Genomic DNA, 18,136 nt, shown 5'->3' with positions numbered 1-18,136 from the left:
ACTTAACATATTGGAAGCCTTGGAGCTAAATGACAGAGAATTTAAACTAGAAATCTTAAAAATACTCAGAGATATACAAGAAAACACAGAAAGGCAATATAGGGAGATCAGAAAACAACTCAATGAACACAAAGAATATATTACCAAGGAAATTGAAACTATAAAAACAAATCAAACAGAAATGAAAAACTCAATTCACGAGCTGAAAAACGAGGTAACAAGCTTAGCTAACAGAACAGCCCAGATTGAAGATAGGATTAGTGAAATAGAAGACAAACAACTTGAGGCACAACAGAGAGAAGAAGAAAGAGACTCAAAAATAATAAAAAACGAGAAAGCCCTACAGGAATTGTCTGACTCCATCAAAAAGAATAACATAAGAATAAGAGGTATATCAGAGGGAGAAGAGAAAGAAAATGGAATGGAGAATATACTCAAACAAATAATAGACGAGAACTTCCCAAGCCTGTGGAAGGAACTAAAGCCTCAAATTCAAGAAGCAAACAGAACACCAAGTTTTCTTAACCCCAACAAACCCACTCCAAGGCACATCATAATAAAGATGACACAAACCAATGACAAAGAAAAAATTCTCAAGGCAGCCAGGGAAAAGAAGAGTACAACATATAAAGGAAGGCCTATTAGATTATCATCAGATTTCTCAGCAGAAACTCTACAAGCTAGAAGAGAGTGGACCCCAATATTTAAAGCCCTGAAAGAGAGGAACTTTCAGCCAAGAATACTATACCCATCAAAGCTATCCTTCAAGTATGAAGGAGATATAAAAACATTCACAAATACAGAAAAGATGAGAGAATTTATCAACAGAAAGCCCCCACTCCAGGAAATACTAAGGGGGGTTTTCCAACCAGATTCAAAGAACAAAAGAAAACAACACCACAAGTAACAGCTCCACCAAGAACACAATAAAACCAAACTTAAACTGTGACAACAAAGGAAAAAAAGGGGGGAGAGGATGGAGATTAACAGTAGCAAAGGATGATGAAGTGCAGAAATACTTATAAGATAGGGTACTACAATGAATATGGTAGGTACCCTTTTCATTACTTAATGGTAACCACCCTTAAAAAAACCACCACAAAAACACTTGACTTAAAAAAGGTAGCAACAGAGGAAACAAGTATGGAACACAAACAAACAAAAACAAATGATAGAAAAACAAAAGAGAAGAATCAAACTAGATACAAAACTAACAGAAAGCAATTTATAAAATGGCAGTAGGGAACCCACAAGTGTCAATAATTACACTAAATGTAAATGGATTAAACTTACCAATAAAAAGACACAGAGTAGCAGAATGGATTAAAAAAGAAAATCCAACTATATGCTGCCTACAAGAAACACATCTAAGCAACAAGGATAAAAACAAATTCAAAGTGAAAGGCTGGAAAACAATACTCCAAGCAAACAACACCCAAAAAAAAGCAGGTGTAGCAATACTCATATCTAATAATGCTGACTACAAGACAGAAAAAGTACTCAGAGACAAAAATGGCCATTTCATAATGATTAAGGGGAAGTTGAATCAAGAAGACATAACAATCCTTAATATATATGCACCAAACCAAGGAGCACCAAAATATATAAGACAGCTACTTATTGACCTTAAAACAAAAACTAACAAAAATACAATCATACTTGGAGACCTCAATACACTGCTGACGGCTCTAGATCGGTCATCCAAACAGAGAATCAATAAAGATATAGTGGCCTTAAACGAAATACTAGAACACCTGGATATGATAGACATCTACAGGACACTTCATCCCAAAGCGACAGAGTATACATTTTTCTCTAGTGTACATGGAACATTCTCAAGAATTGACCATATGTTGGGCCACAAAGACAATATCAGCAAATTTAGAAAAATTGAAATTGTACCAAGCATATTTTCTGATCATAAAGCCTTGAAACTAGAATTCAACTGCAAAAAAGAGGGGGAAAAACCCACAAAAATGTGGAAACTAAACAACATACTTCTAAAAAATGAATGGGTCAAAGAAGAAATAAGTGCAGAAATCAAAAGATATATACAGACAAATGAAAATGAAAATACGACATATCAGAATCTCTGGGATGCAGCAAAAGCAGTAATAAGAGGAAAGTTCATATCACTTCAGGCCTATATGAACAAACAAGAGAGAGCCGAAGTAAACCACTTAACTTCACACCTTAAGGAACTAGAAAAAGAAGAACAAAGACAACCCAAAACCAGCCGAAGAAAGGAGATAATAAAAATCAGAGCAGAAATAAATGAAATAGAGAACAGAAAAACTATAGAAAAAATCAATAAAACAAGGAGCTGGTTTTTTGAAAAGATCAACAAAATTGACAAACCCTTGGCAAGACTCACCAAGGAAAAAAGACATAGGACTCAAATAAATAAAATCCAAAATGAAAGAGGAGAGATCACCACAGACATCATAGAAATACAAAGAATTATTGTAGAATACTATGAAAAATTATATGCCACCAAATACAACAACCTAGAAGAAATGGATAAATTCCTAGAACAATACAACCTTCCTAGACTGAGTCATGAAGAAGGAGAAAGCCTAAACAGACCAATCAGCAGGGAGGAAATAGAAAAAACTATTAAAAATCTCCCCAAAAATAAAAGTCCAGGCCCAGACGGTTATACTAGTGAATTCTATCAAACATTCAAAGAAGACTTGGTTCCTATTCTACTCAAAGTCTTCCAAAAAATTGAAGAAGAAGCAATACTTCCAAACACATTTTATGAGGCCAACATAACCCTCATACCAAAACCTGGCAAGGATGGCACAAAGAAAGAAAACTACAGACCAATATCTCTAATGAATACAGATGCTAAAATACTAAACAAAATACTGGCAAACCGAATACAACAACATATTAAAAAAATAATACATCATGATCAAGTGGGATTCATCCCAGAATCACAAGGATGGTTCAACATACGCAAAACGGTTAACGTAATACACCATATCAACAAAACAAAGAACAAAAACCACACGATCTTATCAATAGATGCAGAAAAGGCTTTTGATAAAATACAACACAATTTTATGTTTAAGACTCTCAACAAAATGGGTATAGAAGGAAAATATCTCAACATGATAAAGGCCATATATGATAAACCATCAGCCAACATCCTATTAAACGGCATAAAACTGAGGACTTTCTACCTTAAATCAGGAACAAGACAGGGTTGTCCACTCTCTCCACTCTTATTCAACGTGGTGCTAGAAGTTCTGGCCAGAGCAATCAGACAAGACAAAGAAATAAAAGGCATCCATATCGGAAAAGAAGAAGTAAAGCTATCACTTTTTGCTGATGATATGATCCTATACATCGAAAACCCAAAGGACTCCACAAAAAGATTATTAGAAACAATAAACCAATACAGTAAGGTCGCAGGATACAAAATTAACATACAAAAGTCCATAGCCTTTCTATATGCCAACAATGAAATATTAGAAAACGAACTCAAAAAAATAATCCCCTTCACGATTGCAACAAAAAAAATAAAATACCTAGGAATAAACATAACAAAGAACGTAAAGGACCTATATAATGAAAATTACAAAGCATTGTTAAGGGAAATCGAAAAAGATACAATGAGATGGAAAAATATTCCTTGTTCTTGGATAGGAAGAATAAATATAATCAAAATGGCCATATTACCCAAAGCAATATACAAATTTAATGCAATTCCCATCAAAATCCCTATGAGATTTTTTTAAAAAATGGAACAAAAAATCATCAGATTTATATGGAACTATAAAAAACCCCGAATAGCCAAAACAATCCTAAGGAAAAAGAATGAAGCTGGGGGCATTACAATACCTGACTTTAAACTATATTATAGGGCCACGATAATCAAAACAGCATGGTATTGGCAGAAAAATAGACACTCAGACCAATGGAACAGAATAGAAAGCCCAGAAATAAAACCACATATATATATGGTCAAATAATCTTTGATAAAGGGGCCAACAACACACAATGGAGAAAAGAAAGCCTCTTCAACAAATGGTGTTGGGAAAACTGGAAAGCCACATGCAAAAGAATGAAACTCGACTACAACCTGTCCCCGTGTATTAAAATTAATTCAAAATGGATCAAAGACCTAAATATAAGACCTGAAACAATAAAGTACATAGAAGAAGACATAGGTACTAAAATCATGGACCTGGGTTTTAAAGAACATTTTATGAATTTGACTCCAATGGCAAGAGAAGTGAAGGCAAAGATAAATGAATGGGACTACATCAGAATAAAAAGTTTTTGCTCAGCAAGAGAAACTGATATCAAAATAAACAGACAGCCAACTATATGGGAACTGATATTTTCAAACGACAGCTCAGATAAGGGCCTAATATCCAAAATTTACAAAGAACTCATAAAACTCAACAACAAACAAACAAGCAATCCAATAAAAAAATGGGAAGAGGACATGAACAGACACTTCTCCCAGGAAGAGATACAAATGGCCAACAGATATATGAAAAGATGCTCAGCTTCATTAGTTATTAGAGAAATGCAAATCAAAACTACAATGAGATACCACCTCACCCCTGTTAGATTAGCTATTATCAACAAGACGGGTAATAGCAAATGTTGGAGAGGCTGTGGAGAAAAAGGAACCCTCATTCACTGTTGGTGGGACTGTAAAGTAGTACAACCATTATGGAGGAAAGTATGGTGGTTCCTCAAAAAACTGCAAATAGAACTACTTTATGACCCAGCAATCCCTCTACTGGGTATATACCCCAAAACCTCAGAAACATTGATACGTGAAGACACATGTAGCCCCATGTTCATTGCAGCACTGTTCACAGTGGCCAAGACATGGAAACAACCAAAAAGCCCTTCAATAGAAGACTGGATAAAGAAGATGTGGCACATATACACTATGGAATACTACTCAGCCATAAGAAATGATGACATCAGATCATTTACAGCAAAATGGTGGGATCTTGATAACATTATAAGGAGTGAAATAAGCAAATCAGAAAAAAACAAGAACTACATGATTCCATACATTGGTGGAACATAAAAATGAGACTAAGAGACATGGACAAGAGTGTGGTGGTTACCAAGGGTGGGGGGGGAGGGAGGACATGGAAGGGAGGGAGGGATAGAGTTAGGGGGAGGGGGAGGGGCACAGAGAACTAGATAGAGGGTGACGGAGGACAATCTGACTTTGGGTGAGGGGTTTGCAACATAATTTGATGACAAAATAACCTAGACATGATTTCTTTGAATATATGTACCCTGATTTATTAATGTCATCCCATTACCATTAATAAAAATTTATTAAAAAAAAAAAAAAAAAAAAAAAAAGAAAATCAAGATTATATACAAGGCAATAGAATTAACTTGGTTTAAATACAGTGTGTCCGTAAAGTCATGGTGCACTTTTGACTGGTCAAAGGAAAGCAACAAAAGACGACAGAAATGTGAAATTTGCACCAAATTAAAAAACAACAACCCAGTTTCTGTAGGATGATGTGGCAGCATGTGCGCATGCGCGGATGATGACGTCACACTTTGTATACAGGGGAGCAGCCCAGGGCCATGCCAGTCCAGATGTGGACGGTAGAGGAAAGTTCAGTGTGTTCTGTGGCTCGTTAAATTTGAATCTGTGACCAAAGTGCAATGTGAATATAGGTGCGTTTATAACGAAGCGCCACCACATAGGAATAACATTACCTGGTGGGATCAGCAGTTGAAGGAAACCAGCAGTTTGGTGGAGAAACCCCGTTCTGGTAGGCCATCAGTCAGTGACGAGTCTGTACAGGCTATACGAGATAGCTACCTAAGGAGCCCTAAAAAATCTGCCCGTGAGCACACATCGAACTGCACTGAATAGGTATGAAACTGGGAGTTTTCCCTTTATTTGGTGCAGATTTCACATTTCTATCATCTTTTGTTGCTTTCCTGTGACCGGTCCAAAGTGCACCATGACTTTACGGACATACTGTATAGACTACTCCTTATTAGCTATGGAAATTTCACAAACTTCTCTGAGCTTCAACAGTTATAAAACAGGTTACGAGGCTTCAAGGGGTTCTTGTAAAGATTACGAAAGTAATCAATCAACAGTAGCTAGTTCTATATTCATAAATTAATAAAATGTATAAATAAACTAATATATTGCATTTATATTTGAAGTAAAAATTTTTGGGAAAAGAATACCCTTTTTCCCTGCTACAAATGTTTCTTTAGCCATAGTAGATATACATACATATGCACATTGTTTATAATACAATACCTGACTCAAAAAAATCCTTGATAATCCAAGAGCCTACTAACTAGTTTGCAATTAAACTATGATTAAAGTACCATGAGAAACCAACCTTTCTCTCCTTACTAGACAGAAATTGGTTAAGAAATTCTAATACCTAACTTCTTCCCCTGACTATACTTCCACTATAGCTCTCAAATCCCTACTACAGAATTAATATTTGTTTAGACCTCAGGCCTGAAGTTCTGGTTCCTGCCTTGGCTCTTCAAATCCCATTGCTAGAAAAAATTGGAAGATCAAAAACATCAGTAATTGCTGCTACCTTATTACTGGGTCCCCTAGAAAATTATTTCTTTCTGGATTATTTGTGACTTGATCTTCACTCCCCCTTAACTCTACCAGTTAACCGAGTTCATTAATAATTGGCTATATTAAGAAAATATAACTTAGAAATCTGTAACAACTTGAAACCATTTTAAAAATTGCTTTGCTAAAGAAATTATTATTATATAATAATTTTAAGTTATTTTAAGTTTTTATATGGCTTATTAATTATAATAGTATTATAGTTTAGTATTTTAGTAGTTAAAAGTAGTGATATCATAAAGAATTAAATAATAAATCCCAGGTAAATAGTCTCTGAGGCCCCAATTAACACTGTTATCAATACTGCTATGCAACTGTTAATATATATATAAAATTACCAGAAAAATTACCTTGGTGTTCTTCTAAATCCATGTCAAGTTGTCTAATTTCTTCATTAAATTGGTTTATTCTTTCTTTTATATCTGTTAACCTGTTGAAAATATTATTAATGAATTTATGACAGATAGTACAGGTCCTTGGTCAGCAAATTGCGGCTCAAGAGGCACATGGGGCTCTTTGGCCCCTTGAGTGTGGCTCTTCCACAAAATACCACATGTGGGCGCTACCTCTATAAGGAATTTACCTATCTATATATTTTAAGTTTAAAAAATTTGGCTCTCAAAAGAAATCTCAATCATTGTACTGTTGATATTTAGCTCTGCTGACTAATGAGTTTGCCGACCACTGGATAGGTATTCAGTGAAAACAATTATGATGCTAGAAAATCTTAAATCTTTTCTAAGCTGCATAAACAATATCTAGAAATAATATGGCCAATTCTGAGGATAATAATACAGATTTAGAGAGAAAAATTTTTTCTTGATCTTTTTTCATGATTCACATTTGGACTGTAAGTATATTCTTAGAAGGTTAGGTTGCCTAACTTCAAGAGAAGACTCTTCCCCAGATTACTTGAGCATGACCTTGTCCTAAAGCATAAAGGTTGGATGTGAGGATGATCTGGCTGCAACATCAGTCACCCCATTGATCGCCAGGGTTGATTTGGCTGATCTGGCTGGCTAGGCAGGTGTCTGTCCCCTTCCTCCCTCACCACTCCGTGTGCATCCCTCCCGAAGCTGTGTGCTAGGTCAAAGATGACAACCTTCCCCAATAGAGGAGAGGACCATTGTTCAGATAATGGTAAAGAGTAGCAATGGAATAGAATTTTTTGAGTTCCGAAATAAAAACCTATATATAATTGATTTTTGACAAAGATACAAGACAAGAGAAGAAATAAAAGTAATATTTGTTCAAGAATATTTCAACAAATGGTGCTGGGATAACTGGATACATACTACCAAAGAATAAAATTGAAGTCCTACTTGACACTATGTACACAAGTTTATTCAAAATGGGTTATATATCTAAATGTGAGAGCTAACTTATAAACTCTTAAAATAAAGCATAATAATAAGTCTCTGTGACTTTGGATTAGGCACTGGTTTCTTATATATGACATCAAAAGCACAAGCAATAAAAGAAAAAAATAAATAAAATAGACATCAAATTTTAAAACTTTTCTGCTTCAAAATAACAATATCAAGTGAAAAGACCATCCAGAGATTAGGACAAAAATTTTGCAAATCATTTATCTGTTAAAATATTTGTATCTAGAATATATGAAGAACTGTTGCAATTCAATAATAAAGCCAAATAACTCAATTAAAAATGGGGAAAGTATCTGAACAGACATTTCTCCAAAGAATATATAAATACGGTCAGTAAGTACAGGAAAAGAAGCTCAACACCATTAGTTATCAGGAAAATGCTAATCAAAACCATAATGAGATACCATTTCACATACACTAGGATGACTATAATAAAAAAAATGCCGGTGAGAACATAGAGAAATTAAGACTCTCATATACTGCTGGAAGAAATGTAACATGGCACAGCTGTCCCGGAAAATAGTCTGGCAGTTCCTCAAAAAATTAAGTATAGAGTTACTATTTGAGCCATCAATTTCACTCCTAAGTATACACTCAATGGAAGTGAAAACATATGTCCACACAAGAAGTTGTACATGAATATCACATCAGCATGATAATAGTCAAAAAATGAAAATAATCTAAATGTCCATTAATAATGAACAGAAAATTAAATATGGTATACTCACATAATGGAATATTTGGCAATAAAAAGAAGTGAAGTACTGATAATATGCTACAACACAGATGAACCTTGAGAACACTGTGTTAAGTGAAAGAATCCAGTCACACTGCAACACATATTATATAATTCCATTTAAATAAAATGTCCAGAATAGGCCAGTGTACAAAGACACAAAATACGAGTGATTCTGTAGTGCTGGGAGGAGGGGATGAGGCAGGGGGATGGTTAAGGGGTGTGGGGTATAACTGGAGTGACTGAACAGTTCTAAAAGTAAATGAGGTGATGCTTGCAATAACTGTGAATGTACTAAAAACTATTGGATTGTAGTTTTATTTATTTTATTTTTATTTTTTTTATAATAATTTTATTTTTTTAATGGGGCGACATCAATAAATCAGGATACATATATTCAAAGATAACATGTCCAGGTTATCTTGTCATTCAATTATGTTGCATACCCATCACCCAAAGTCAGATTGTCCTCTGTCACCTTCTATCTAGTTTTCTTTGTGCCCCTCCCCCTCCCTTTCCCTCTCCCTCTCCCCCCTCCCCCCGTAACCACCACACTCTTGTCCATGTCTCTTAGTCTCACTTTTATGTCCTACCTACGTATGGAATAATGTAGTTCCTGTTTTTTTCTGATTTACTTATTTCACTTCGTATAATGTTATCAAGATCCCACCATTTTGCTGGAAATGTGGATTGTAGTTTTAAATGTGTGAATTGTATGAACTGTAGTTAAGGCTGAAAATAAGATTGAATGTTGAGTCAATATTATGTGAACCACAAAAAAATTACTGTAGCAATATGCACCCCTTATACATTTAGAATATAACTTAAAAGATGAAAAAGGGAGGCAAAATGTCCTAGTGTAAAATGTACTTACTGTCTCTCCATGCTGGCTATTTCCTGATTATCTTCTTTAACCTATAAAGGCATAAAAACAAAACAGTATTTGAAGAATTAGACATTGTTAGGCTGTCTTAAAGAGAATTTCTTTCCAAGGTAGGATGTACTAAAATGTCAGATCTTATTTCTTTCTTGAAACTAACTTCTTAAAATTTAAACATTGAAGTTAAAAGAAACATCTTTAAGAAACTATTCACAAATTTTTATTTCCATACTGATCCATGTGGCACTATGAGGTTAACATGTCTTCAGGATTGGATCAGTTTACATGAACATCGAGGATATACTCCCCCACCACACAAGGTAGAGTTCACAGCAATCCCACTACATTGAATCTCGAGTAAACAATAAATGTTATGGTATATATATCATACAATATGAAATATACATATCACCCATAAAAATTTATCTAAAAGATTTGTTTCTCTGAAATTCAAATTTATTGTAATTTATCTGGCAAACCTATCCCAAGACCATTCTTTCCCTGCTCCAATGATCTCTTTCCAAGGAACTTCAGAGAGTCTGTGTAGATTTAACACCTTCCTACAGTGATTCTAATAAAACAGTTCCTGAGTTGATCCCTATGGTTCACACTGGGTTCAATCTAAGACCACAAAGGCATTCCATTTGTAGGGTCCTGACTGGAGCTGTTCCCTAACATATATGCAGTTCTCCTAAGAGCCCGATAGTTAGGGCACCTCAGAATAAATAATAGGCTAATTATAACTTAGTACTAAATTAAAGCCAGCCTTGGGGTAGTAAGAAGGCTACTGAATACATGTGACATGACCCTGTAACATATTGTGATTTCACTGGAGATTTTAATTCCTTTCACTTCATGGAAGCACTGAAAGTAATAACCACAAAAAGTCATTAGCCAGGGGGCACTTCATTTTCAATATATGAAGCCCAAAACAAATAATGAAACAGATCTTCAGTAAGATTATCTAATTATTTACTAATAAAGAAGAATTTTAAGTTTTCCTTATAAGGATCCAAAACAGGAAAAAATGGACAAGATATAAATGAATACCATATAAAATTAGGATTTAAGTAAAAAAACAATTTATGTGAGAAATGACCTTTACTCGATTTTCTTGGTCAAGTAGTTCAGATCAATTTAGGTGAAGCTCACTTTTCATTTTATTTTTTTGTATTTTTCTGAAGTTGGAAATGGGGAGGCAGTCAGACAGACTCCCGCATGTGCCTGACCGGGATCCACCCAGCACGCCCACCAGGGGCGATGCTCTGCCCATCTGGGGCATCGCTCTGCTGCAACCAGAGCCATTCTAGCGCCTGAGGCAGAGGCCACAGAGCCATCCTCAGCGCCCGGGCCAACTTTGCTCCAATGGAGCCTTGGCTGCGGGAGGGGAAGAAAGAGACAGAGAGGAAGGAGAGGGGGAGGGGTGGAGAAGCAGATGGGCACTTCTCCTGTGTGCCCTGGCCGGGAATCGAACCCGGGACTCCTGCACGCCAGGCCGATGCTCTACCACTGAGCCAACCGGCCAGGGCCATTTTATTTTTAAGACAATCAACTTTCTGTTCAATTCATAAGTCTTAAATAAATTAACATATTATCACATCCTGACATATTAAAATGAGTATGCTTGTTTTTCCTACCTGTTTAAGTAATCTCTCTTGCTCTTCCATTGGAGAGCCCATGCTTTTGTCTTCAGCAATCATTTGATCTCGATGGGACTCTAACTCATCAAGTTTCTCATGCAGCAATACAGCCTCCTGTTTTACCTGGGAGTGTGCTATTTCCTGAAGGAAACAAAAAAGAAAGATTTATTATTTTATCAAAAACTATTTCAAATAGGTTTCAGTTTATAAGAATAAGAACAAATTTAAAACACCAGCATCTTTAAGTAGAAATATCAGGTATCTTGTACTCACTAACGCTACAAAGCACATTTTTGAACTGGAACCATAAAAATAAATCCTTGTATACTTTCATAAGCTATTTAGTCTGACATTTACAAGAAGATGGTTAGACTTACTTTATTTTCTAAATATAAGGCATGAACAGAGATAAGGACATCTCTACCAATGGAAAGATAATAAAGAAAATGTACAACTTTAACCATAATATCCAACTCAAAGAAAAAAGAACTGATTACCAGAGAAAAGATATTTTCCCTGAATAGGTCACTTACTTTCCCACAATGTTATAGGTTGAATTGTATCCCCCTAAAAAATATACTGAAGTCATAATCTCCAGTACCTGTGAATGTGACCTGATTTGGAAATGGGGCTTCTGCAGATTCAGTCAAGTTAAGATGAAGGCATTACAGTGGACCTTATTCCAATATGAGATTTATATAGATATATATTGTAGATATAGATATCTATTTGTGTGTCTGAGCCCTGCCTCCCCTCCCCTCCCTACATGCATTAGAAGCCCAACCTTTAGTGGACTTCTCTCTTACCCCTAAGCTCTTTCCCTTCATTCCTTGGCCCCTCTGTTTCCTGGCCCTGGGACCTCAGGTTGGGGAAGACTCTGAAAGAGGGCCAGGGAGAAACAGACCCTGGCTTTGTGGAGAAGGTAGGCTTCACTTCTCTCTTATTCCTGGTCCCCCAACTCTGGCCTTGATTTCTCAAGGAATGTTTGAACAAAGGGCCAATACAGAAAATTCAACCCTGAGTAGGGGTGGAGAAATGAAGGGGGGAGAGAAAGACAGAGATTGTAGGGCTTGGAACTCAAGGTGGTCTTGGAGAGGAGCTGTGGGGTAGATGGAACTAATAAGCAAGGAGATTGGGTTCCAGACCTATCGGAAGTGGAGTCCAAAGATGAGGGGTACCCTGGAAGGAGACTAAGGCTGTGATTCTAGGAAGATCAGAGCTGTGAGTGACGCAGCAGATGAGCCAGAGTAGTCAGGGCTTGAATAGACTTGGCTCTATGTAAGCCATGTGACTTGGAGGTCTGGGGGCAGGGTTTGGAAGAAGACTGAGAGTTCTAGAGGGGTGGGGTTTTAAATAGGCAATGGGCCAGTCTTGGTTTAGGAACAGTCTATAAGGCATGGAACATTCAAGAAACTTAGTTTGATTCTAAAGTGGACAGGCAAAAGAGTAATTCAGTAAATGGGTTGTCCTGGGGTGAGGGCGTGGCCAGGGTCCTAGATGGGGCAGGGCTCAGAGTGGGGAGCACTTGGTGGTTTCTGAATGGATAGCCTGTCCTACCCCACAATGGAGCAATGAAGAAAATGCTTTAAAGTGGGCAGGTCTGGCAGTGGCTAGGGCCTGTGTGATGGATTTTGTTAAGGGTGGGAGGGACTAACTCTGGCCAAGGCTAGTGTTTAAGGGGGCCTGGGAGAGCTGAGAGGTATGACTTGGGGGTAAAGGACTGGGATCCACAGAGAAGCATACACACATACCTTTGCCCATGCTCAGGATGGGACAGACAGGTAACCAGATAAGAGAGCCCAAGGGCCTGTGGAGCTGGCCCACCCCTTCATCTTCCCCTTCTCCTGCTTTCTCCCTCCCTCCACACCCTACTCTTCCCAGGGTGATTGGAGGCCCCATGTGGATCCCCTATCCTACACCTTCTACTTTGTCTGTGACCACTGGTAGTGCCTGTGACCATATGTTGTCATTTTGTCTGGCTGTGTCCTTTCTCCCTCCTCTCTAGAGTGGAGCTCCACCCTTTCCCTTTCCCTTGGTATTGTTGGAAGACTCCTTCCAAAAGAAGAAAAAATATAATTAATTACCATCTCCTAAATAAACTCCTCAATCACCTAGTAAATTAATAAAAGTTAACGATGACATCTGAAACCAGGTCCCACATTATAAAGATCATATTTTTAAGAGAAGACATTCTTCTTTTTGAAAGCAAAAGAGAAAGAATTTTTTAAAAAAGGAAAAAGTGAATGTTTAAAAGTTTCTAGGCAAAGGATTATATGATATATATAGATTAGTAATAGATTAGCTTCAGGTGAAAAGCATGACAATAAAATATAGATAAAAGAAATGCAGCTATTTTGAAGTATCTCTTTTGTTGTATCTTCCCCTTCCTTTTGTTTAACTATCCTATATATTTGTTCAAACTGCATTATGATAAAACTGTCTCTGGAGACGCAAGCTCATATTGACCATTCACCTGATTTTTATCCCACTGTGAACTGAATTAGTAATATTTAGCATAGTAGTGAACACACAGTAGATATTTAAATAACTAGTTGGTTAATATTTGACAATGTTTTCTTCAAGAACAGGTTAAAAAATAAAAGCAATCTGGCAAAATTAAATAGAATTAGTAATTTGAGAATACTGAAAATTTTTTAAAATTCATGTTACTTTAGGAATATATGTACTGATGCCAAAAACATGTACTATCAATACATATACTAAATCTAAAGTTACAGCTTACACATTTTCCTGTAGAAACTAAATTTTCCAAGAGAAATAAGACTAGACTTTCCCCCCAGCTGCCCTAAAACCCTAAAATAAAGAGTAAGAAAGTCTATAAGCCAGCTGTGATAACATTAAATATCCTTATTTCTAGAAGCATATTTCTATTACCATAGAGACCCAAGAAAAAGAAAACTTATGTGTACCCAACAAAGAGGAGAAATCTGATACAAAAAATCTTAATATTTTTAAGCAAACTATTTTTTTTACAGAAATAGAGAGTCAGAGAGAGGCACAGAAAGGAACGGAGAGATGAGAAGCATCAATCATTAGTTTTTCGTTGCGCGTTGCAAAACTTAGTTGTTCATTGACTGCTTTCTCATATGTGCCTTGACCATGGGCCTTCAGCAGACCGAGTATCCCCTTGCTCGAGCGAGTGACCTTGGGTCCAAGCTGGTGAGCTTCTGCTCAAACCAGATGAGCCCGTGCTAAAGCTGGCGACCTCAGGGTCTCAAACCTGGGTCCTCCGCATCCCAGTCTGACACTCTGTCCACTGCGCCACCACCTGGTCAGGCAGCAAACTATTTTTTAATAGCAAATTTCCTAAAGAATGATTCAAAATACTCATTTCTTTTGCAAGTTAGGTAACAACAATCATGCAATCTAGAATTGTTACTAATCTTTTTTTTTTAAGATTTTATTTATTCATTTTAGAGAGAGGGGACAGAGAGAGAAGCCGAGAGAGAGAAGGGGGGAGGAGCAGGAAGCATCAACTCCCATACGTGCCTTGACCAGGCAAGCCCAGGGTTTTGAACCAGCAACCTCACCGTTCCAGGTCAACACTTTTATCCACTGTGCCACCGCAGGTCAGGCAGAATTGTTACTAATCTTATCATCATAGTATTTGCCTGACGGTAGGAAATCTGGAAAGGCAGGCAAAGTTTGAGGTACAGGCCATATATTGAAGTGCAAAGAATATGAAAAGGTAGCTCACAGAAAAAGAAATACAATGACCAACAACTACATAGAGTTAACTTTATGTATAAGTAAATGAAAATTAAAACAATATAGTAATTTTTATGTATTAAACTTGCAAAAATGGAAAAGGTGGTTAATGCTTGCTTTAAGTGCTGGTGAAAATAGGCACTCTCATATGTTGGGAATAGAAGTAGAAAATGCAACAGCCTTTTTGGAAGGCAATTTGGCAATCTTACATTTTATTTACTGATTGATTTTTAGATAGAGAGAGAGAATGATTTGTTCTTCCACTTATTTATGCATACATTGGTTAATTCTTGTATGTACCCTGACTGGGCGCTGAACCTGGAACTTTGGTTTATTGGGACAGTGCTCTCACCAACTGAGCTAGATAGCCAGGTCTTTCTTAAAACATTTTAAGAGTGTGTAATTTTTGAACTAAAAATTTATCTTAAGACATACTCATATAACTTTGCATAAAATATATATATTTTTTACTGCAGCATTCAATATAACCCCCTAAATTATAAACAACCTATTCAATGCAAGACTACATTATAGTCATACAGTGTAAAACAATGAAGTAATTTAAAAAAAATGAGGGAGCACCCTGGCAGGGTAGCTCAGCTGGTTAGAGCACTGTCCCATTATGTCAAGGTTGCAGGTTCAATTCCTGATCAGGGCACATACAGGAATCAGCCAATAAATGCATAAACAAGTAGAACAACAAATAAATATTTCTCTTTCTCTAAAATAAAATTTATTTATTTATTTATTTATTTATTTATTTATTTATTTATTTTTTTTTTTTTTGTATTTTTCTGAAGCTGGAAACGAGGAGAGACAGTCAGACAGACTCCCGCATGCGCCCGACCGGGATCCACCTGGCACGCCCACCAGGGGCTACGCTCTGCCCACCAGGGGGCGATGCTCTGCCCCTCCGGGGCGTCGCTCTGCCGCGACCAGAGCCACTCTAGCGCCTGGGGCAGAGGCCAAGGAGCCATCCCCAGCGCCCGGGCCATCTTTGCTCCAATGGAGCCTTGGCTGCGGGAGGGGAAGAGAGAGACAGAGAGGAAGGAGGGGGGCGGGGTGGAGAAGCAAATGGGCGCTTCTCCTATGTGCCCTGGCCGGGAATCGAACCCGGGTCCCCCGCACGCCAGGCCGCGCTCTACCGCTGAGCCAACCGGCCAGGGCCTAAAATAAAATTTAAAAATCAAAATAATAAGGGAGCTTTATAAGAGCTGTTGTGAACAGACAGTCAAGAGAGAATGTTAGGTAAAAAAAAAAAGTTGCAGAGTATATTAAGTGTGAATCCCAATTACGGTTTTCTACAACAGTAAAACCATGTCAGGATTATAGGATTGTTGGGAAGATTTAATGACAATGCTGGTGAAATACATTGAGAAATTTTAAAAAGCACATAGTAAGCACTCAATAAATGTAAGAGTAGTTCTTTCTAGAAAGAGGGCAAAATATCAGGCATTTTTACTTTCATGTCATTTTAATTTTATACCATAAACATGGTTCGTTTTATGAATTAAAACTGCTTTAAATAAATATGAAAATGAATGCAAGCTTTTACATCTTTAGTGAGAAACTGATCTCTTCATTTGTTTTTAGTCTCCTGTTCATGTTTTACTTTATTTTTATTTTTTTGAGACAGAGAGACAGAGAGAGAGACAGATAGGGACAGAGAGACAGGAAGGAAGAGAGATGAGAAGCATCAATTCTTCATTGAAGCACCTTAGTTTCTCATTGATTGCTTTCTCATATGTGCCTTGACCATGGGGCTACGGCAGAGCAAGTGACCCCTTGCTCAAGCCAGCGACCTTGGGTCCAAGCTGGTGAGCCTTGCTCAAACCAGATGAGCCAGTGCTCAAGCCAGCGACCTTGGGGTTTCAAACCTGGGTCCTCTGCATCCCTAACGCTCTATCCACTATGCCAATGCTTGGTCAGGCTGTTCATATGCTTATTTTATTGAATTTATTGGGGTGACATTGGTTAATAAAATTATATAGGTTTCAGGTGCACAATTCTACAATACATCATCTGTATATTACACCATGTATTCACTACCCTAGGTCAAGTCTATCACCATCTATACACCTCTACTCTCCTCTACACCCCCCCACTATAATCCTTACATTGTTATCTGTGTCTATGTTTTTTCCTTTGTTTAGTCCCTTCACCTTTTTCACCTAGCCCCCCAAACCACTTCCCCTTCAAAAGCTGTCAATCTGTTCTCCAAATTTCTAAGTATGTTTCTTTTTGTTTATTAGATTATTTTATTCATTAAATTCCTTATATAAGTGAAATCATATACTGGTCTTTCTCTGTCCAGCTTATTTCACTAAACAAAAAAATCTCCAGGTCTATCCCTGCTGTGGCAAAAGGTAAGATTTTCTTTTTTTTAATGGCTAAATAGTATTCCAAATGTACTACAGCTTTTTTCTCCACTCATCTACTAATGAGCACTTGGGCTGTTTCCATATCTTGGCTATTTTAATATGCTGCAATGAACATAGGGGTACATACACTCTTTTGAATTAGTTTTGAGTTTCTTCAAATATATTTCCAAAAGTGGAATTGATTGGTCCTAAGGCAGTCCCATTTAAAAATTTTTTGAGGTAACTCCATACTGTTTTCTCCAGTGGCTGCACCAGTCTGCATTCCCACCAACAGTGTATGAGGGTTTTCTTTTCTCTGCATCCTAACCAACACTTGTTTACTGACTTACTGATAGCCATTCTGACAGGTTTGAGGTGATGTCTCATTGGGTTTTAATTTGCATTTCTCTGATGATTAGTGATGTTAAGAATCTTTTCATATGTCTACTGGCCATCTGTATGTCTTTTACAGAGACATTCATCTTTTCATATGTCTACTGGCCATCTGTATGTCTTTTACAGTGTCTATTCAGGTCCTGTGCCCATTTCTTAATTGGATTGTTTTTTTGGTGTTGAGCTTTATAGATTTCCTGTAAATTTTGGATATTAAGCCCTTATCAGGTGTATCATTGAGGACTACACTCTCCCATTCAGTGGTCTGTCTTTTCATTTTGTTGACGGTTTCCTTTGCTGTGCAAAACATTTTCAGTTTGATGTAATCCTATCTGTTTTTCTTTTGTTTCCTTTGCCCAATGTAATAATCAGAAAAAAATACTATAAGCAA

General features: G+C 37.0%; 1 protein-coding gene across 4 annotated transcripts in view; it reads right to left on the bottom strand.

The window, feature by feature from the left end:
• Positions 1 to 18,136, bottom strand: part of IFT74 (intraflagellar transport 74) — a 111,457-nt gene that overhangs the window by 41,092 nt on the left and 52,229 nt on the right. For all 4 annotated transcript variants that reach the window (XM_066257379.1, XM_066257381.1, XM_066257378.1 and 1 more), the window contains 3 exons: positions 11,261 to 11,404; positions 9,618 to 9,658; positions 6,970 to 7,049 (listed from right to left, as the gene is read on the bottom strand). In XM_066257379.1, the coding sequence (XP_066113476.1) occupies positions 6,970 to 7,049; positions 9,618 to 9,658; positions 11,261 to 11,404 (265 nt within the window). The remainder of the gene's footprint in view (positions 1 to 6,969; positions 7,050 to 9,617; positions 9,659 to 11,260; positions 11,405 to 18,136) is intronic.

Source organism: Saccopteryx bilineata, chromosome 2 (assembly GCF_036850765.1).
Source record: "Saccopteryx bilineata isolate mSacBil1 chromosome 2, mSacBil1_pri_phased_curated, whole genome shotgun sequence".
NCBI classification, from domain to species: Eukaryota; Metazoa; Chordata; class Mammalia; order Chiroptera; family Emballonuridae; genus Saccopteryx; species Saccopteryx bilineata.
The sequence above is the reverse complement of the archived record's forward strand: the minus strand, read 5'-3'. Positions and strand labels throughout refer to the sequence as shown.